Source organism: Phodopus roborovskii, unplaced genomic scaffold (genome assembly GCF_943737965.1).
Source record: "Phodopus roborovskii unplaced genomic scaffold, PHOROB, whole genome shotgun sequence".
NCBI lineage: Eukaryota > Metazoa > Chordata > Mammalia > Rodentia > Cricetidae > Phodopus > Phodopus roborovskii.
The window spans coordinates 23,817,860-23,838,442 of record NW_026126540.1 but is presented as its reverse complement, the minus strand read 5'-3'; the positions used below and the strand labels follow the sequence as shown (position 1 = coordinate 23,838,442).

The following is a 20,583-nucleotide window of genomic DNA, read 5'->3' as shown; positions in this document are numbered from 1 at the left end:
TTCAGGACAGCCAGGGCTACAGAGAAACCCTGTCTTGGAAAAACAAAAAAGTTTTTTTTTTTTTTTCATACAATATATTCTAATTGTGGTTTCCCCTTTCCCAACTCCTCCCAGATCCTTCCTACTTGCCTAAATCCACACCCTTTCTTTTCCTCTCATTAGAAAACAGGCATCTAAAAATAAAAATAAGCCAGAATAGCACAAAACAAACAAACAGAAAAGAATCAAAGGGGAAAACACAAGAAATACACACTCCCCCACACACAAATTCCAGAAAAACACAAAATCGGAGACCATAACATATAAGCAAAAGATATAAGGTTAAAAAAAAAATGCCAGGCAATGCTGGCATACACTTTTAATTCCAGAAGGCAGAAGCAGGCAGATCTTTGAATTCAAGGCCAGCCTGGTCTACAGATTGAGTTCCAAAACTGCCAGGGCTACACAGAGAAACCCTGTCATTAAAATAAAAAAGAAAAAAAAAAAAGGAAAGAAAAGAAAAATGACTAGACAAAGCATTATAACAAAAAACAAAACAAAAAAACATCAATAATACCATTGAATTCATTTTGTGTTGGTTGGGCATGTGGCCTGCCTGTAAATGTGATTGTAGATCTGAGACTGTTGGAAATTAACCTTTTTTCTAAACAGAATCTCATTATCCAAGTTTGGCTGGTCTGGAACTCACTATGTAGACTAGACTGGCCTTGAATTCACAGAGCTCCTTAGCTGACATACCAACTTTTTCAAAAATATTTTTTAAAATATATAGATAGATGGTTGGTGGTGGCACTCATCTTTAACCTCAGCATTCGGGCAGGCAGATCTCTGAGAGTTCAAGGCCAGTATGGCCTACAGAGTGAGTTTCAGGACAGGCTCCAAAGCTACACAAAGAAACCCTGTCTCAAAAACAAACAACAAAGAATACATCTCCATGTATTTATTTGGGAGCTGGGTGAAGGACCCCCAAAGATTGAAGAATAAAAACAACCAACTCCAGGTGATGATGTGGCTGACAGAGCTGGGTTGCTGAAGTCTGGCTGGAGGAGCACACAGTTCTGGAATGTGTGGTTCTTAGATTACCAAAACCCCCAACTGCCACTGCCAGGAGCCCCACAAAACATTCAGCCATTCAGCCATTCAGCCATAAAGTAAATGCAGAGGACCCAGCCCAGACCCACTCAGGGTCCTTGATTGTCCTTTCAGTGACTCCCCAAGAGCTCTGCTTAATGGATAGACTCTGTGGGTGGTGCTCTCACATGCATATGGGCCCCTGGGTTCTTGCAATCCCTTACCCCTTCCTTTACAAGGTTGCCCTGGCTCTGCCCAGTACCAACAAACAATCATCCAGCCATCTCCAGGTCCTAAAGCCAACTTTTTTTTTTTTTTTTAAATCTGGAAAAAATTTAGAATTTTTTTAATGTTTTATTAATTTTTTGGTTTTTCAAGACAGGGTTTCTCTATATAATTTTGGAGACTATCCTGGCACTCACTCTGTAGACCAGGCTAGCCTGGAACTCACTGAGATCTGCCTGCTTCTGCCTCCCCAGTGCTGGAATTAAAAGTGTACAGCACCACAGCTGCGATGGCTCAGCAAGTGATGTTAAACAATGAACCATCTCTCCACCCCAAGAAACCAGCATTATTGAGCATGCTTAGCATTTTGTGTAGATTATCTGTGTTACAGGAATTGAACTAAGCTATAACCATAGCTCTCTTTTAAATTGTTTTGTGGATTTATTTTATTTTGAGACAAGAGTGGTACTAAAATGCCCAGACTAGCCTGGCACTTACTTTGAAGTCTAGACAGGCCCCGAAAAACTAGTAACTCTACCAAGCCTCTGGAGTAGTTGAGATTATAGATCTGTACCAGCAGATCCAGCTTTCATGCAAATTATATAATTGTTCTTTAAATGACAAACCCCCCCCCCCGTATTTGCACATGAGGAAAAGCTGAGACACAGCAGCAATGATTCACCCCAGATCTGCTCTCCTTCAGCCTGTATACTCCAAAGTCTGGAAAGAGAAGTTGGGTCAGATAATTTGGGCATCTTTGCAACTCTCAAAACCACAGTTATCCCCTAAATTAATAAATCCTGTAGTTCTCTTTGGAAGACTTGTACCTCCAGCACTTGGAGGGAGAGGCAGGATCACAAAGGTCACTTTGACTACATAAGGAGTTCTAGTCCAACTTGAGCCCAAAAGAATACTCTAGACCAGTAAGATTCTGTATTCCTTGGGTGGTGGTGACCCCCAAGATTAAAAAAAAAAAAAAAATGATGCCTGGGGAAGCAGAGGCAGGCCGATTTCTGAGTTTGAGGCCAGCCTGATCAACAGACTGAGTTCCAGAACAGCCAGGGCTACACAGAGAAACCCTGTGTGGAAACCACCCCATCAAAACAAACACCTCCACAGCCTTCTAGGGAAGGGACTGAACTCTAAAACCATATTGCTACTGGCCAGTGCAGTGCTAAACATACTACAAACAGAAACTTATTTTAAGAGGACATGTGAAGACAAGGGATATAGTTCAGTGTTAGTTTGGCATTCAGAAGGCTCCTGGGTTCAGTCTCTCCTTTGAAAAAGTGATGGATAGCTGTGATATAGCATAGGTTAAGGATAAGATGAAAGCATTTATCTAGTATGTATAAGGTCCATCAAAACACAGACACACACACACACACACACACACACACACACACGATGTAGTCTGATCAGAAATTAAATGCAATGGGAGTAAAATAGAATTTATTTCATTTTAATCTTTATTTTTATTTGTTTGGTTTTTGTTTTGTTTTGCTTTTTGAGACAGGGTTTCTCTGTGTATCACTGGCTGACCTGGAACTCATTCTGTAGACCAGGCTGGCCTTGAACTCAGAGATCCCTCTACCTCTGTCTTCTGAGTACTGGGATTACAGGCATGTTCACCATCTCCTGACAAGACAAAATTTCTGAAACCCCTTTATTCCCCTCTTTACTCCTTTAGGATACTGGAAAAGCATCTTCAGGATAGACTGGGAAGGGTTCTTTGGCTTCAAGTCTTAATAATTAGAAGTAACTTTTTTTTTAAGGTCTCACTGAAGTGCCCTGGCTAGCCTGGAATTACCAATGTAGATCAGATTAGCTAGCCCACAGCTCACAGATCACCTGCCTCTAACTAGCATGCTGGGACTAAAAGGGTGTGCCACCACCCCTAGCCTGCATTCTTTTCATCTGCTGATTATCACCTCCCAGGAATCTGCACTGATATTTTATGTAAATCATGTCCTTCATGAATACCCCTGCACTTCTTCCCCAAGGATCTGTGTTAGCTGATTCCCTTTAGTAACTGGTTTTGTAAGCTCTGCTAGGAGTCATTTCCTGTGTTTATTTCATTATACAGGAAAAAGAGAAATTTCCAGATGGGCCTGAGATTAGAAAAATGATGCCTGGGGAGTGACATAGATAGCTCAGCAGTTAAGAGTGCTTACAGATCTTTCAGGACTCAAGTTCAGTTCCCAGCACCCACACCTGGCAGCTCACAACTGCCTGCTCCAAGAGACCCAACCCTCTGTTCTGGCTGCTGTGGACACCTATATATTTGGTGCATGTGCATACATATACATAGGCACAGGCACGCACAGGCACACACACACACACACACACAGAGACACACACACAATTTTAAAAGGAGCTGGAGACTGGAGAGATACAGCTCAGCAGTTAAAAGCACTTGCTTCTTGCTTCTCTTGCAGAGGATCTGGGTTCTGTTCCTAGCATCAACATGGTGACTCTAGTTCCAGAATATCCAACACCCTCTTCTGGCGTCTGTTGGTACTGCATGCACGTGGTGTACATATATATTTTTAAGACAGACTGACAGACAGACAGACACACACCCACACCCACACACCTACCTCACATAACCATAAAATAATCTAAAAACTGAAGAAAAATGATGCCCATCTCCCTGGCATTCACACACAGCAAGACTCCTTGCTTCTTCCCACTGCTGCCTCCAAGTTTAGATGACAGTGAGGAGCACTGTCTGGAGCCAAAGCAACCAAGGAGAGCTGGGATGATAGCCAGGACTTCTGATATACAAGAGGGCTGGAAATGGCAGTGAGTGAGGAGAGCTATCGTCTTTATGAAGGTACAGAAGACGCTGGGGTCAGGGAGGGGACAGGAGGAGAGGAAAGAAGGCAAAGATGAGCTCAGGGCCCCCAGAGAATAGAGCCTTTGTGTGGGGTACAGATGAGGGACAAGGGGGTGATTGTGTGGGAGGGCCGGAAGTGCCACCAAGACTGGCACTGCCATAGCTAGCACTGGATTCGCCCTGCTGCTCCAACAACTCCTTATATACCAAGTGGCTGGGATGTACCTGATGGTCACAAAGAATGGAAAGGCAGCAAAGAAAATGTGAAGCCAGGAAAAATAAGGTATCACCCCAAATCCAGAGAACAGGAGGCATAAGGAAAAAAAGACAGAAGCAGCTTTTACTATATTTACATACAACAAAACTTTGCAGAGAACAATTCTTATTGCACAGGTCAAGGCCATGGACAAGAGAGGCATTCCCCAAGGTGGAGTGGACAAGAAGGATGGGGACTAGAAGAGGCACCAATTCTTCCCGAGGGAAGCTTGGGATTCCTCTGGATCCCAGTGCATGGCTCTCAGGGAACTACAAACCTCATCCCCTTCTCTTTCTTATGCTCCTTGAGAATCTCAAAAGTATAGGATCTGTGGCCTCAGAATAAATAACTAAATAAAATACAGCACTAAGATTGCCTTGGGCTCCTTTAGCAATGTCAGGGAAGGGAGGTGGGGAATGAAATTCCTCCCTCCCATTCAGGGCAAAGACTCAGGAACTCTAAATCTTTCCAGTTGTTTTTTAAAACAAAAACTTCTAATTCTACCAGGGCGCTGCAGATCTGAGGGTACCCTGGAGAAGAGTCCCTGGAATAGGATGGAGAAAGAATGGAATTGTGCCAGCTTCCCCAGCTCTCCCCAACATTAGTATGAACAAATTCGGCAGGTTGGAGCTAGGGGAATTGTGACTTTTGGTAACAGTGAGTTCCTCTTCCTGCTATTTCCACTTGGCTGAACAGCCTGTTTCCAATTCCTCTATGAAGGGAATAGGGCGTCAAGCTACATCTAGAATCCACTCTTCCTCACCTCTCCACCCAAGGTAGGAGAGGGAAACTTAAGGGTCCCTAACATTCCAGAGGTGCTCCAAAACATTTTCGGCAGTCAATGGCCTTGGGAGTAGGCATCTGTGCCCGCCGCTGCCTCAGTTCCTCCTTGCCCATGCTGCTGGCCAGCTTGTTAAAGGCAGACTTGTACTTCTTGTCGAAAGCCACTAGGGTAGAGGACGGAAATTGGTGCATTAGGACTTCCTTTCATGTCTGGTCCCACATCCTTTATCCCTTCAACACCTGATTGCGCCCTTACCTATGTCCACATGGTCCTTGCCCAGAGCAGCCATTGTCAGGAATAAGATCTCACGGTAGATTCCCCTGTAGTAAACATAGAAGTGTGTCAAAGACAAGAGGTGCAAAGGACAGGTAGGGGGTCACGTAGGTGAGAGAGAGCATCATACCTCTGCAGGTGCAGGCCAGTGGGAGGAGGCCCTAGAGTTTCCAGCAGGAGCCCAACAGCTTTATGAACTTCGTTGAGTCCAACATGGCGCAGCACTGACTCCAGTAATGCCAAGCTAAGACAAGAGGGTACTGGGCCTGGCCATACTACTCGCTGTGGGATCTGGCCTGGGTGAAAGGAAGGAAAGTTTTACCAGGATCACCAAACTCTCTAGGTGAGGAGCCCAACCCTTCCACCCTGGATCAAGTACCAACTCACTGTGGACCTTCCAGAGCACATACAGAGGCGGGCAGCTGTGGGGATCTGGGGTCAGGACATCCCATAGCAGACGCACATGCACAGAGGCTGGGTCAGGGGTGAGCAAAGGAGATGGTCCCTGGGAGGACTGAGAGAAGAAAAAATTCAGAATGAGAGGCAGAGGACAAGAAAAGGACAATGTTCAGAGAAACAGAGGGACACTACAGGGCATAATAAAAGAGAAAGGGAAAGAACTTATTTTGGCTGTTATTGGTATTTGAGACAGGGTCTCACTATGCAGATTGGCAGGCCTTAAATTCACAGAGGCCTACCTGCATACCTCCTCCCAAGTGTTGGGATTAAAGACTGGAGCCACCACGTCCTAAGGAAAGAAATTCTCCTCTCCCAGTTCTTAATGAACTTTGTTATGAACCTAGCACCTGGACCCTAAAATGTATGCAATAAATATTGGAATCAACAGAAAAGCATGAATCATTTTTTAGGTACTAGTCACTAAATCAAGTACCTATCCTGTTAGGTTACTGCTTATGCCATGTGACAGATGATGAAATGGAGGGTCCGAGCAGCAAACGTGCCTGGTAAAATGGCTTTTCTACACTGCTAAGGGCTGAGAGGACTAGGAGACAAAGAGCTGAGAGGTTAGGAGGGAAGCACTCGGGAGGAAGAACTACGCAGTGGCACTGACCTGGTGGGGTGCAGGCTCATCGTAGGAGGCCAACACCAAGCCTGGTAGAATACTAGGCAGGCGCAGCCGCTGGAAATACCACAGGAGGTTCCAGAAGATGATGGGGTGGGCAGCGGGCAATTCAGGCAATGCCAACACCTCGCTGCCCTCATTGTCTACCAGGGACTCTAGCTCCTTCCGAAGCACCAGAGGGCTCAGGTATGCCCATGCTCCATTCTCAACTCTACGGGAAGCACTCTGTAGGCACAAGTAGGGGAGCGGTCAGAAAAGATATACTGAAGGCTCACACCCAGAGACTTGCCTCCCAGTAACTTAGCAAGTCCCAAAGCCTCTTGCATGCCCCTCATCCTCAATGCCTATCTACTTAGCACCCCTTGACCTCCCCTCAACAGACAGCACACGGCCACTCCGTCACGTTCCTCTGGCCCAGTCCTTACCCCCATATGCCCATTGCAGAGCTGGGGTTCATCCAGGGCAAGGCAGAGCCTCCGGTCACTGAGCACAGGGCCAGGACCTCCAGGGACAGGAGCATCCTTGCTGCCACTGGCACCAGCAAGGGCAGACTTTGGGCTAGGGGCACTGCAGGGGAACAGCAGGAGGTGTCAGCTCTTGGAGTACCATCTGCCTGTCCCTCCCATAGCACTTTTCCTGCTTTGAGCACCTGGGTCGAGAATCAAGGGTCTGAACACTGAGCAGGGGCACAAAGGGACAGGCGCAGAAGGGGCAAGTTGTATTGAGGTTAGAATCGTCAGGTGCCCAGCCAGCCATGATTTCCTCATCATACACCAGCGAATCACAGGCGCGACACAAGGAGCAGCTAGACAGCAGAATCTGTAGGCAAGGAGACTCCAGGAAATGAGCCCCAAAGCCCATGCTCTTCCCTGTCCCTGACATCTCTAAAGCACAGCCACGCCTCCTTTTACCTCCTCCCCTTCCCCTGCCTTTCCAGGATGGGATATGAACTGTGTGTGTTCCAGCATAATGGTGTAGATAGGGGTAGTATGCTCACTTCCAGGGAGGGTAGTTGGAAAGGTCCAGGGGTGTCACTGAGGCGCTCCGAGGAACGGCGAAGACTCAGGCTGCTGAGAGAAGACTCTGAGAGATCCCACTCACTGCCCAGAGAAGCGGAACTCTGCCATTACAATAGAAAGCACAGTCAGCTAGTCCTTCGTTCCTCTCACATAGAATGCTGGTTTCAGTCATGCTCAGAGTCGCCTTTAAGGCCATTCTCCCAGTCAGCAGCCCCTCCCCTCCTGACAGATAGTAAGGTATCTCCTCTCTCACTGGCTACCTCAGAAGCAGTGGATCCAGGGCGTTCTCGGGGCCACAGAAGACTATCCATGGGACTTCGGCGGGCCACAGGAGGCAGGTCAGGGGGCAACTCAGGCTGGGGGATGCGGGAGGCAGAGGAGCGGCGGGAAGGGGTGAGCAGCTGTTGGAGGCGGGCACCCAGCCCTTTTCTGGGGGTGCCCACCTCCTCCTGACATCTACTAGTTTTGGGACCCCGCCCACTCATCCCTTCTAGGGCCTCTGTAGACTGGGCACTCAGGGCAGAGCCTGAGCCCCCTGGGCTTCCTCCAGGTGCCAGCTCTTCCCCTGTCAGACTCAGGTCTGAGAGACTTCCATCCTGCCAAGGCACAGGTGATCCACGGGGTTCAAGGACCCCCAAGGCTTCTATCACTGCAAGTCAAAAGAGAATTGAGAGATGAAACCCTGCACTCTTCCAGTGGCTCTTTTCCTGAGTATATGCAATTCTTGCAGGTTAAAAAAAAAAATTCTAGCATCAGTAATGGGAAAGATGGTTAAGCAGTTAGGAGCACTGCTCTTCCTGAGACCTGGGTTCAACTCCCAGCACCCACATGGCAGCTCACAACCTCGTGTAACTTCAGTTCCAGGGGATCTGATAGCCTCTTCTGGCCTCCACGAGCACCAGGGATTCAGGTGATACACTGACATAGATGCATACACATGAAATAAAAATTTTAGAACACAAACTGTATAAACCAACAAACTCTAACATCACAATTCACCATAACATAGATGCAATATTGCCTCAAGGGCCTACAGGATCACTAACCATTACATGGAGCTGCCCTAATCACAGCCCTAGTCTTCCCATCTCTAGCTGAAAAGTTGTTAGAAAAGCTCAATGGGAGGTGGAGGGAAGGTCAAATAAGGGTACTCACTGTGAGCCACACCAGCCTCCACAGTGGGCTGTGCCCCTCGGGCACTGCCTAGGCTGCCACTCTTGACCAAACGCCCAGTGGGTGAGGATGGTTCCCGAAGACTTCGCCCTGCCCAAGTAGTCTGGCGCTGAAGAGGGCGTGTTGGGGAGGGGCGCTCCAGACAGGGCTCTGTAGAAAGCACAAGAATTTAGCCCCAGACTGAAACGGCCCCTTGGGTGAACCCGGGTTTTGCAGGGTTTCTCCTAGGTAGAACTTTACACCTTGCTACCAAACAATTTCAAGTTTATCCACACAAAGGCCTGCCAGTCCTAGTTTTCTGGGTCTCTTCCCATCTGAACCTAACTAACTCATCCAGCCCTGTCATTTTTGTTGTTGTTTTTCAAGACAGGGTTTCTCTGTGTAGCCTTGGCTGCCCTGGAACTCACTGTGTAGACCAGGCTGGCCAAGAATGCACAGAAATCTGCCCCACTCTGCCTCTGCCTCTGCCTCGTGAGTGCTGGGATGAAAGGCTTCTGCCACCACTACCCCTCCCCCTGTTTTTCTTTTGATATACATTCTCACTGTGTATTCCAATCTGGCATGGAACTCACTAAATTCAAGGTAGCCTTGAATTTTCAACAGTCAGTCACCCTGTCTTAGCTACCCAAGTGCTAGGACTGCAGGTGCGAACCATCATGTCTGACACCACAGCTGTCTTGCCAGTCCCTACCAACCTGTCTGAGAGCTGCCCGACTCTTGATGCACAGCCACCTGTTGCTGCTGCCGCCACTGCTGTTGTTGCTGCCTTCTGTCCTTCAAAGGTTGGCGGAACTGAGCGGCCCCCAAGACAACATTCCGGAGCTTGGCCCAGCGTAGGCGTCCACCCGGTGTACCAGATGGCCATTTGCTTTCCAGCACAGCCTGTCAATCACAGTGCTGGTCTAGTGATGCCTTACCTCCTGTCCTTAATCCTAGAGATGACCTTTTTCTCCAAACATGCTGGCTAGGACTATCTAGTCAATAGCTCACCCAGAAACAGGATCCCCAAAGAGGCATTGTCAGTAATAATGGAGTAACGAAGAAAAGTGTATGGAGCCTCTACTATCCATCCATCCATCCATCCATCCATCCATTGATATAGGATCTCACTATGTAGCCCTGGCTGGCCTGGAACTCACTCTGTAGACCGGAATGGCCTTGAACTCACAGAGATCTTCCTGCTTCTGCCTCTTGAGTGCTGGGATTAAAATTATGCATCATCATGCCCAGCTAGACTCTACAAACTGAATGGCTTTGAAGAAATAATCTCAACTGCTTGACTATTTAGTTTCCTTATCTGAAAAACAGGAGACAGTTTAGTATTATGGTTAAGATGCTGAATTCTGAATATAATTTTGCTTATATTCTGACTCCCTAACTTGCTTACTGTGGGACCTAGAGCAAGTTATGAATTCTCTGCAACCTCAATTCCTATAATACAAGGGATGACCATTCTATGCCATGGGGCACAGTGGAGATAAAATGATTCAAAATGTATATAGAACAGCATGGAGTTTAAGGTTGTTGTAAATAAGAATAAAAGTAGAAAAAAAAAAGAATCAAAGTAGCTAAGTCTGAAAAAAAATAAACAAATGAAAAGACCTTTTATTTATGCAAAGGCAACAGAAGCACAAAGATGACAAGGACTACAGGACCAAGCACAGGGACAGCCAGCAGCTGTCAAGATCCCAGCACAGACTGCCATCCCCAAATTAAGTACCTTGTTGTAGTAACCGTAGGTGATGGTGTTGGGCACAATGCCTGCCCGACGCATCTCTAGCATGACTCGCACAGACAGCACGGGCTGCCCATAGTGTGAGCAGAGCTGCATTAACACCCGGTAACACACCTAGGCCAAGAGAGTCATAGGCTCTAAGGGATTTACTCCAACTCAAATCCATGAGTCTCAGCAAGCACCCTCTTCCAGCCTCCTAATTCTCAGACACACTGGCTCCTGGTAGTTCCTTCCTGCTGCTCCTGATGCCCTGCAGTCTCCACTCTTTCATCCTGCACATGTTCATGCAATGTGTGATTGTTGATGGAACAGCTCCTCAACTCTGGGCTGCCCATCCACTTTACCTGCTCTCCACCAAGTTTCCCTCTCACAGTGCCTAGAGCTGCTGGGATTAGGGGTGGCTATAAACACACAGGTAGTGAATGCCTACCTCATCAGGGAGCACCACCTTGCGGCTCTCCATCTCACGCAACACATGGTAGGCTGTATGCAGTGCTCGCACTCGGGAGGGTGCTGAACGCACATAGGCAGGCAGGCACAGGAACCACAGTCCATAACAGTGACCCAGTAGGCACCGGGCCCACAGCTCAGGCACGGCAGCTGACTTCTGTGCCATTCGCTGTGCAACCTTCATCTCCTAGGTGGGGCAAGGGACACACTAAGGTAAATACAATGCCAAGGCCAGTACAGATCTTTTTCTTTTTCCTGAGATGGAGTCTGAAGCCAGACTCAAACACCAGATCTTGCCTCAACCTCCTGAGTAAAACACAGTGTGAGAAGCAACACTTTTCCTGAGACTAAGAGTCTGTGTTCCAAGGATGTATGTGGTCTGAGGCACTGCCTAAGCTATATCCCTCCTTAGAGCCTCAGTAGGACAGAGTAGCCTGGCTCTGGAGCATGGGTGGGCACCTTTCAAGATGTAGCTCAGGTCCTCCTCAGAAGATGATGGTAAATGACAATGGTAACAAAAGCTAGTATTTGTGCAGCATTCTGTTGTTGTTTGGTTTTTGAGACAGGGTCTCACTATATAGTTTTGGCTGTCCTGGAACCCATTATGGAGACCAGGCCGATCTCAAACTCAAGACATCTGCCTTCCTCTGCCTCCCAAGTACTGAAATCAAAGGCATGCATTACTATCCCTGGCTGTACAGTATGGGGTTTTTGCTCGCTTGTTTTTTTATGAAACCTCACAGCAGCTTTATGGGATAAGCACTATTCATGTCCTCATTTGCCATAAATCAATAACCACTGTGCTAATTTCCCCTATGGGGCCCACTGCTCGTTACCTGTTTGGTACGACGAGGTGCAGGACTGCTCGGAGCACTGCGTGATGGGCCCGGCACAGGTAGGGCTCCCTGTTCCTGAGGAGACTCAAATAGCTCCGCTCTTAGCTCTGGAAAGCCATCATAACTGGAGAGACAGAGACAACATGGGGACAGTTAGCACAGGGCTGAGCATGGGCCTTGAGACAGGTGAAAGGGAGAGCCACTCTTACCAGTACTGGGGAGTCGATTCGCTGCCTTCCAGTACCGGGGGCTCCTCTGGGGGGGTGATGAAGACAGTCAGCTCACTTCCTGATAGCTCCTCCAGCTCCACTAAGGGTGTTGACTCAGGTTTCTCCTGTTCTGGGTGGACCTGGGACGGGATGGAAAAAAAGAGTTAAGAGTGAACAGAACCAGGGTCCCCAGAAAGAAGAGGGCCTCTCCCCAAGAAACACATTCACCGGGGAGGAGTCCTAGAGATCTATCTGGAGGAGAAGAGTCAAGAATGAAAAGATAGTAAAACCAATGAAGCTGGCCATGTATGGCTGCCCATGTGGTGATCTGTCTAACTCCAGCAGTTAATCCATCACAGGCGTGGCTGAGAAACACAGTGAACAGTGGCCTGGGGACAACTGAGACAGCCAGGGGGAACTCAGTGGTCATTGGGTACATACAGGAGGGACAATGCCCAATACCTTATCAACACAAGAGTCAAAGAATTCAAGGGCAGCATGCCGGGCAGAGCCAAAAGAGCATTCTTCGATGAACTGTGAGAACATCTGTGTGTGCAGCAGCTGAGAGTACAGCTTGTGGCTTGAGCGCTCCCGGGACTTGAGGAACCCTGACGGGGAGTGAGGACGGGTCAGAAGTGGGTTACCACAATTCTCTGTCTACCTGTACTCAGCTCTTAGCTCTCGCCGTTTGGCTCTCAGAGTCACATCTCTCCCACAGACCAGTTCAGCTTTCCAACACCACAGTTTTGCAGTCCCTTCCATTCACCTGCTTGTATCTACTGCTGCAGACTGCGAATTCCCCAAGGGCAGGTTCCTCAACAGAACAGACCTGTACCCTTGACTGCTGTCCACCTTGTGCCAAGGGCTCCCACATAGTGGCACACATCCACTGCTATACCCTTATTGCCTCCCAGACAAGAAGAGTGGCAGAATAAGCAATCTTTCTGCTCTCAGCCATGGAGCCCAAGGCCCTGACCATGTCCTCACCCCCAAACCTTTTACAAACAAACTCAGACCCTCTATATTTACCCTGAAGGTAGAAAAGGTTGTCGACATCTCGAGACCCTTCAGAGGGGGCCTGGGTGAGAGGGCGCAGGAAGTCCCTGTAGCCTTTGAGCAGACAAGCCATGAAACGCAGGAAGGCTCCCTGAACTTCGCGCTCCAGGCGTGTGCGGCGGCCACACACTGCCTCATAATCTGTCAGCAGGAATTCCAGGGAAGCCTCCTCTTCTGGTCCAGTGTAAGCTGGGAATCAATATGTCTGAGAGTCAAGGTTGGCAGTCACCCTGTTTTTCACACAAATGTCTCCAGCTCTAAAACCAACCTCTGACAGGTTTTGTCACAACCTTGTAACAGGAGTGACAAAAAACATACCTTTGGGCACCACTTCTAAGCCTCTCCAGTGACAGGCTCAACTGTTTTTGTTTGTTTTTAGATAACAGCTCTGGCTATCCTGGAACTCGCTTTGTAGACCAGACTGGCCTCGAACTCATAGAGCTCTGTCTGCCCCTGTCTCCCAAGTGCTGGGACTAAAGGCATGTGTCCCCATTGCCCAGCAGGTTCAACTAACTTTCTTTCCTTTCTTCCTTCCTCCCTTCCTTTCTAAATAATTCTAAATAACTTCATTTTATGTGCATTGGTATCAAGGTGTCAGATTCCCCTGGAACTGGAGTTACAGACAGGTGTGAGCTGCCATGTGGGTGCTGGGAATTGAACCCAGGTCCTCTGGAAGAGCAGCCAGTGCTCTTTACCACTGTCCCTCAACTTTCTTTATAGGTTCAGGAGTGCTGCTGCCCTGCCCCTGCCTCTGGCTTCATTTCAATTCCACCAAATCCAAACTCCTCTAAACACTTCAGAGAAAATCTATTGTCCCCTGGACCTTCCCCTCAGACTGGAGATCTGAGGCCAACAACAGCTTCCAGCCTCCCAAGCCCTCAGGGTTCTCACTCTGATCCAGCTGCTGGTACAAATTTGTCAGTGTGGCCAGCAAAAGCTTGTATGGTCTGCGGGGCAGGGTCCTAGCAGAGAGGGGCTTCTTCTCCTCTGTTCTAAGAGATAACATAAGGAGAAAGCATGTTGGGGCTTCTACAAAGTCTAAAAGTCCCTTTGAGCCAATAATAACCCCACACACCAGCCCTTGCCTGTCTTCCTCCCTAGCCCTCAAATGATACTTAGCCTCATACTGGAAGAGTGTATTGGTATCAAGATCAACGCAGATGACATCAGCAGGTGGGTCATGCAGATCAAAATAACTGGAGTGGATACCCACAATGAAGGGCACAGGGGCACTCAGCACATCCGCCAGCACCAGCGGGCACAGCGGGATGTAGGGGCACTGCCAGTGCAGAGGGAAGATCATCTAAAGACCAAGGAGTGAGACCCAGTGAGCACAGGGGCCCTGGCCTTGGGGAGGTCGGGCCTATTGAAAGAAGCTACTGGAGCTAAAGAAAACCGCTTTCTCTAACAAGTAAACCCAGGCAGAGAGACTGGAGACCCTCTCCTAAGGAAGGAAAAGGGGAGTCCAGTTCTGGATGGAGGGGCACCAGAAAAGACAGCAGTCCTGGAGTAGTAGACTAGATAACGCAGTACTCACGGAGACAAGGGCCTCGCAGACACTGGTGAGCAGATCCGGCCGCAGCGAGTGAACCAGCAATTTGTGCTCTGTGAGCACAGCCAGCAGCAATGTAATAGACAATTCGGGGCCCAGGTTCTGCAGCAGCTGCAGAAAACTAGCACCACTGGAGGAGGTAAAAGGAGAAAAGGGTCACCAGCAGACTGGCGAGCTGCACAGACACCACCTGGGCCAATCTGCAAAGGCCAACAGCTGTACTCATCTGACTCAAACCTCTACTATGCCCCATGTCATCAAGGTCCAACCCCCCCTCCCATTTAGGCACATACCTGAGGGGCAGGGGTGAGGAAACAGGTTGACAGAGGAGCAGGTTGTCATAGGGAGACATCTGGGAGAGGAGCCACAGGTCAGGATGCTCATGGCTAGCCCCTGCCGACTCCTCTCCTCTCATCCAGCCCAACCCTAGGCTCACCTCTCACCTGCACTAGGATGCGTGGTCTCTGTGGGGAAGGGAACGGGACGTTGTGAATGAAGTGGGAGATGTGCCTAGGGAGAGAGGAAGAAGTTGAGGCTGACTGTTTAGTCTGTCCCTGTCCTAACCCTCCACATATTCTCATTTCTTTATCCTATCCTCAAAAACCCTCATTCCTCCCTGAACCCTATCCCTTGACTTGGATCAGCTTTATATATATATATATATATATATATATATATATATATATATATATTAGAAAAGAGTTTCCCTTGCCTGAAATTCACTCATCTACACAGAGTTCCAGGCCAGCCAGGGCTACCATAAGAACTTCCCTAAAAGAAATAGTAATAACAATAAAAACTGGGCATGGTGGCACATGCCTTTAACCGCAGTACTCAGGAAGTCACCTCTGTGACTCTGAGGCCAGCCTGGTCTATGTGGAGCGATAGGCCACCCAGGGCTATATAGTAAGCCCTGTCTTATAAGTAAATAAATAAAAAAATAAAAATAAGAAACAGATCTGTGCTGGGCATACATAGACCTAGCCAAGACCCAACTATGAAGGGCAGGCTAGATTCCAGGCTTCACTTACCTCTAGCCAGTAGCTTTCTTAATGGATAAACTACATAACCATACACCACAGACCTGTTCTCTGGGTGCTCAGTGTACGTGCCCCACCCCTGATTCCATTCTAACATCCTCTCTAATGCCTCATAACTCCCCAGGATCGGGAGAGCCGTGCTCACGCTTCCAAGGGCAGACGATGCGGGCCTGAGACGGAGTAGCGGTAAAGGAAGGTGAGGAAGGCTCTGAAGGCTGGGAAGGCTGGCCAGCGGGACAGCACAGCAATGGCTCGCCGGCTGCGCACCGCTCGGCCCCCCAGTGCCCGGCCCCGTTCCACAGCACTCAGCAGGCCCAGTGCCCGTGCCTGCCTCTCTGACAGCCTGGCCCTCGGGAACGCTTCATAGAACTGCAAGGCGGCACCATACACCTGGCAGGGGCATAGGGATGATCAGATGGGCTCTGCGATGCATGGACCCCTTCCCACACTCCACATACCCACCTTGTCACCAGCAGCACCCGTGAGCACAAAGGTGGAGAAGACAGGCACCGGGTATTTGGTCTGGGCAGGCCAGCACTCGATAGTGGCTCCCATGGGCAGGCAGAAGACTGGCACTGACTCGGGCAGCGGGAATGCCTCGTTGTCTTTTTCTGGGTAGCGGCCCAGCAGCTCTATACCCCAGCAGAATTAAAAGCACCCCTTAGAGTGAAGAGGTCCATTAGATTACAGAGAAACTAGAGGATCCCAGAGAAGGTCTAGATGGCAAAGGGAAGTGAGTTCTGGGATCACTGAAATTACCAACCAAGAAGTACCAAGCAGAGGAACGGAGGGGCAAAGAATAGGAAGGACAAAAGGACCACTCACCTGCCTCATACACCAGTGTGTTGGCTTTGGCCAGGCCCACCTTGTAGCACAGGTACACCGCTGGGCCCCACTGCCCCAGAAATCACAAGAGATAAGCAGACACATCACTACCAAAGGTTTCTGGGGTCCATTTCTTTCTCCCTTCAGTGTCTTTTTTTGTCTTCAGAGCTGCCCCTAATTCCAGTCCTCCCAGCCAAGCCACCTCTGTCTACACCCTTACACTAATGGCTCAGGTTGTAGCTCTCAATACCACAGTACCACTCACCATGCCAGGGTTGAGGTTGCGGGGCAACCGGCAGTAAGTGTGAGGAGTGCCTTCACCCTTGCTGGGCAGAACCAGGCAAAGGTCAGTGATGCCCAGGGCATGCAACCCTGCCCCCTCTGCTGCCCGCCGGTACATGAGGTAGGTGCGGGGGTGTCCAGGGCCTGGAGGCGCCAGGTTGGCTGAGTGACTATATGGTGTCGTGTCAAGCACTTGGAAGCCAGGTTTGAGTCGTTCCTTCCCTTCATAGAACACCCTTGGCATAGGGAGTAAAGACATCAGGAGGTCAGGGTAGAAAGACTTGATCGTACGGATCTGCCTACCAAGCCGCCTAAGCCTGTCTTGTTCTCTTAGCTTTGTCAGACTCCCGTAGTACAGCCCACCACTTTCTACTTAGCTCTGTCCTCTAGGATTCTTGCCTTGGCTTTACTTCTCAGTCAGGAACCATCCCTTCAAGCTCAAGAGTAAGCACCAAGAACCGACAGACTGACTCTTCGCTAAGTTCTGCACGTTTTATCCCACCTGACATCCTGAACGAGCCCGTGAGGCATCACTATCCTCCTTTTACAGACGAAGAAACATTCACCGGCTAGGAAGCAGCAGCACAGGCAGTAAGCCCCTCCCCTCTAGTCCATCCTGCTACTCTTCCCATATTCCTCCTTTCAACTCAAACCCTCACCTCTTCTTAGCTCACTCAAAAGTCCCTCCCAGCTGCCCCTAGCACCAGCATTGTTAGGGGTACACACCCAAGCTCAACCAGGGGGGGCTTGTCCCGCCCCCTGCGGTAGCAGATGACTGGTTGAGTTCCACCCAGAAGCCCAGCACTGAGCTCCAAGGGGTGGCCACCAGCAGAAGTCTGGATGCATGTATAGCCCTGGGGCACTTCCTCGCCCAGTGCTCTAGCGATGACTGCCACATCTGTAATAGGTTCAGCTGGCCGGGGTGGGCGCAGGGGCCCAGTAGGTTCAGGAACCCATGTCCCCTCAGGTATAGGTGCTCCATTCCCTGCAAGCCCAGCCACCACAAAGTAATCCACCAACCGGGGAGGCCGCTCATCCGCCATTGCCCCCCCTTCACTCACGGCATCTGGAATGGTCAATTGAGAAAAAGATGAAGCAAGAGAAGTTAGCATTCCCATGGCAACCAGAGGCTAGTGTTCCCATGGTTCCCATGAAGCCCCCTTCTTTCCTCTTCCTAGTTCTTCCAAGGAAAGGATAAATGATCAGCCAATCCTGAACTCTCCCACCTGTGACATCACCGGACTCTCAAGATCCCACTACAGCTCCTTAGAAACCACTAGGTCCCTCCTTCTTAGTGACATCAGCCCTCTCTTCCCAAAGAGCCCGAACTCCACTTTACAACGCACATCCGATATATTGCTCACCCATTCCTTAGAGGGCCTGCCCTCTTCACACTCTACAATCACATCTCAGAGAACATAGTATTTTCTACAAAGGCTTGCAATGACATCATTCACTCTGGCTACATCATACCAGCCTTAGCCTTCTCACAAGTCTCTGACCTTCCTGGTAGTTACAGCACAAGAACCTTCTGAAACAGCTAATGCTCTTAAATCACCCACCCTTATATGTTTTGACACAGGTTTCTGGGAAGGCCTGCAAAACCCACGAGTCAGCTTCTGCTCAAACTTCAAATATATATATATATATATTCATTCATTCTATCTTAGCTTTACCTATTTGGCCAAGCAACCAGGACTCTCCCATCTCCAAGTGTTTGTAGTTAGGCACAAAGGGACGATGGGAGATAGTTCCAGCCATTCCATGCCCATGCCACCCAGACCCGGACAGAATCAGGCCCACAACAGTCTGTTGGTAACTGTTTTCTCACCTGCGTCCATGGCCTGACCCTGGGGAGTGGGAGCCCTAAGGGTCCTGAGGTACCCCAGGGTGCTGCAGGTGGGAAGAAGCCTGGTGGGTGGCTTGCAAGGGGCTGGAGGCTGGGAGAGTGCTTCAGAGGGGAAGGGAGGTTACTTCCTGAAAGAGCTGCAAAGGGGAAGCTGCAGCTCGCTCAGCTTATGTCAGCCTATGGGTGTGTGGTAGGGATGGGAGGGGGACCGCGCTGTAGAAGGTGCCAGCACAGTATCAGATAAAGGCAAGCCTCACACTAAGGATCCTGGGCAAAGCTGGGGAAATTCTCAATGCCTCCAGGATACACACAGTCTATTTAACCTCCCACTATTCCTCAGAGACCTGGAGCCAAGCGGGCTGTCTTCTTAACCTGGCCTCTGGACACACATGCTCCAACTCAAGCTAAATTTAGCTCGAGCTTCTCCACATCTGAGAGGTGAAGCCAGAAGTCAGCGTCAGACTCCTGATTTAACTCCAGGACACAGCTCCCTCTCTCATCCACTGCAAGCCAGTAAGAGTTCTGTGCCCCAAGGCAAGAGGCAAAAGCCGTTAGATGAGACCCTCTATAGGCAAGCGGGTGGCTCCGGATCAACAGGACTTGTGCATCCCGGCCTACCCTCACCCAGCCAGAGTAGAGTCCTATAGAATACAAGCCCTTCTCCCTTGGGGAAAACAACGGCATTGGAGCCACATTAGTCCCCAACGCCCACATGCCGGAGGACGGGAAGTCGGGGCTGGAGCAGAGGACGCGCCGCGGGGGAGGTGGCTGAGCAAGGGGCCAGAGGGCCGAGAGAAGCGCGCGCACAGACTGCCGAGAACGTGACGGCAGCAGCGCCAGCAGCCGCGTGACCGTAGCAGGAAGGAGGGGTGTTCTGACTCGAGCCCCCACGGGAGCTCCAGGGTGTAGGGTGCCCGGCACAGCTAGCTAGCTTCGGGTTGCGCCCTCCCCTCCACTTTCACTTCCCTGGGAGGGAGGAAGCGGAACCAGATGCGAAGCGCAGAACAGCTGGGGACAGTCCCTCGCGCCGCCCGCCCGCCCTCCGCCCGCCCTTCCCCGCCTGCCGCCCCGCCCGGTCCGGCCCCTACCTGCCTGCCCTGGGACTCCCCAGCCAGCCCGCTGCCGGGTGGCTTGGAGGGCGGGCTGGCGGGCCGGCGGGCAGCCGGGCTGCTATCCAGCTCCGGACATGGCGCGCTCTACTTGGGAGCGGCTCGCGCCGCGGGCTGGAGGAAGAGGAGGCGGCCGAGGGCTCCGGGCACCGTGGAGAGAGATCTGGGCGGTCCCAGCGTCCCCGCGCGCTGCGCCACGCGGGGACTGCCGCCGCGCTAGCTCCCAGCGCGCGGTCCTCCGGCTCCCGCGGTGCTGGGGACCCCGCGCTCTTCTGCGCTCCCTGCTTTCTCCACTCACCCCCCCGCCCCCACCCAAGAGTCGCGGGCGCCGCCGCTATTTCACCGTTCGCCCCCCCCAACCCGGGCCTGCGGCCGTGACCCTGGCTAGCGCTGGCCCAGAACCTTGCCGCCCGCAGCGCGACCTCTGGTGGCTGGGAGGGTCCCCTGCAACCAAGCAGATTTCCCACCACCCAGCCGACAAGCAAGACACTGACCCCAGGTGGCCCCGAAGTCAGAGCCGGTGCTCCTCCAGTCATGCCCTCCAGTCCTACAGTCAGATATGGTCACTGTCACAGTAAAGGCCCTGAAGACCTAGACCTGGAAAACCCAGGTGACTCTTCACTTCCAGGTTTAGAACCCACTGGCCAGAGCCAGAAGTTCTCAGTTCTGCTTTCGAAAAATGACAAGAGCGTTGAAAAAGAGGAAGGGAGGCATGAAGCCGAATAGTGGAGGTGGGGAGGAGCAGCAACTCCTTTCACCGTGATGGGTGAAGGCGAAAAACATATGCAGAACGTGGTTGTCTCCCAAGATGTATTGAGTTAAACTCAACTGGAGTAGTGAAATGGATGAATTCATATACAATGGTTATGTTCTAAGAACAAGGAGTTGCATAGCCTACCCCCCCCCCCAAGCTTAA

General features: G+C 50.4%; 1 protein-coding gene across 3 annotated transcripts; it reads right to left on the bottom strand.

The window, feature by feature from the left end:
- Positions 1–4,455: 4,455 nt before the first annotated feature.
- Positions 4,456–19,796, bottom strand: Dennd4b (DENN domain containing 4B). 3 transcript variants are annotated; one of them, XM_051199522.1, is made up of 28 exons: positions 19,647–19,796; positions 17,436–17,775; positions 16,693–16,945; positions 16,428–16,497; positions 16,065–16,234; positions 15,748–15,992; positions 15,006–15,072; positions 14,856–14,914; positions 14,548–14,692; positions 14,138–14,313; positions 13,902–14,002; positions 12,984–13,199; positions 12,417–12,562; positions 11,955–12,094; positions 11,746–11,869; positions 10,890–11,096; positions 10,445–10,573; positions 9,420–9,606; positions 8,707–8,874; positions 7,812–8,200; positions 7,530–7,652; positions 7,182–7,351; positions 6,958–7,099; positions 6,521–6,757; positions 5,836–5,962; positions 5,579–5,744; positions 5,431–5,495; positions 4,456–5,338 (listed from the first exon to the last, which is right to left on the bottom strand). In XM_051199522.1, the coding sequence occupies exons 2-28, from the start codon at positions 17,750–17,752 to the stop codon at positions 5,193–5,195; spliced, it is 4,485 nt and encodes a 1,494-aa protein (XP_051055479.1). In that variant the 5' UTR covers positions 17,753–17,775; positions 19,647–19,796; the 3' UTR covers positions 4,456–5,192. The 3 variants fall into 3 exon arrangements, with proteins under 3 accessions (XP_051055479.1, XP_051055480.1, XP_051055478.1); XM_051199523.1 differs by lacking the exon at positions 19,647–19,796 and adding an exon at positions 18,903–19,233; XM_051199521.1 differs by lacking the exon at positions 19,647–19,796 and adding an exon at positions 18,541–18,776.
- Between the last annotated feature and the right edge of the window lie 787 nt (positions 19,797–20,583).

Coding starts and splice junctions, on each gene's coding strand:
- Dennd4b (XM_051199521.1), bottom strand. Junction 16,498..16,692: donor GCAACCTCAACCCTGGCATG/GTGAGTGGTACT, acceptor TTTCTGGGGCAG/TGGGGCCCAGCGGTGTACCT. Junction 15,993..16,064: donor CGGGTGCTGCTGGTGACAAG/GTGGGTATGTGG, acceptor TGCCCCTGCCAG/GTGTATGGTGCCGCCTTGCA.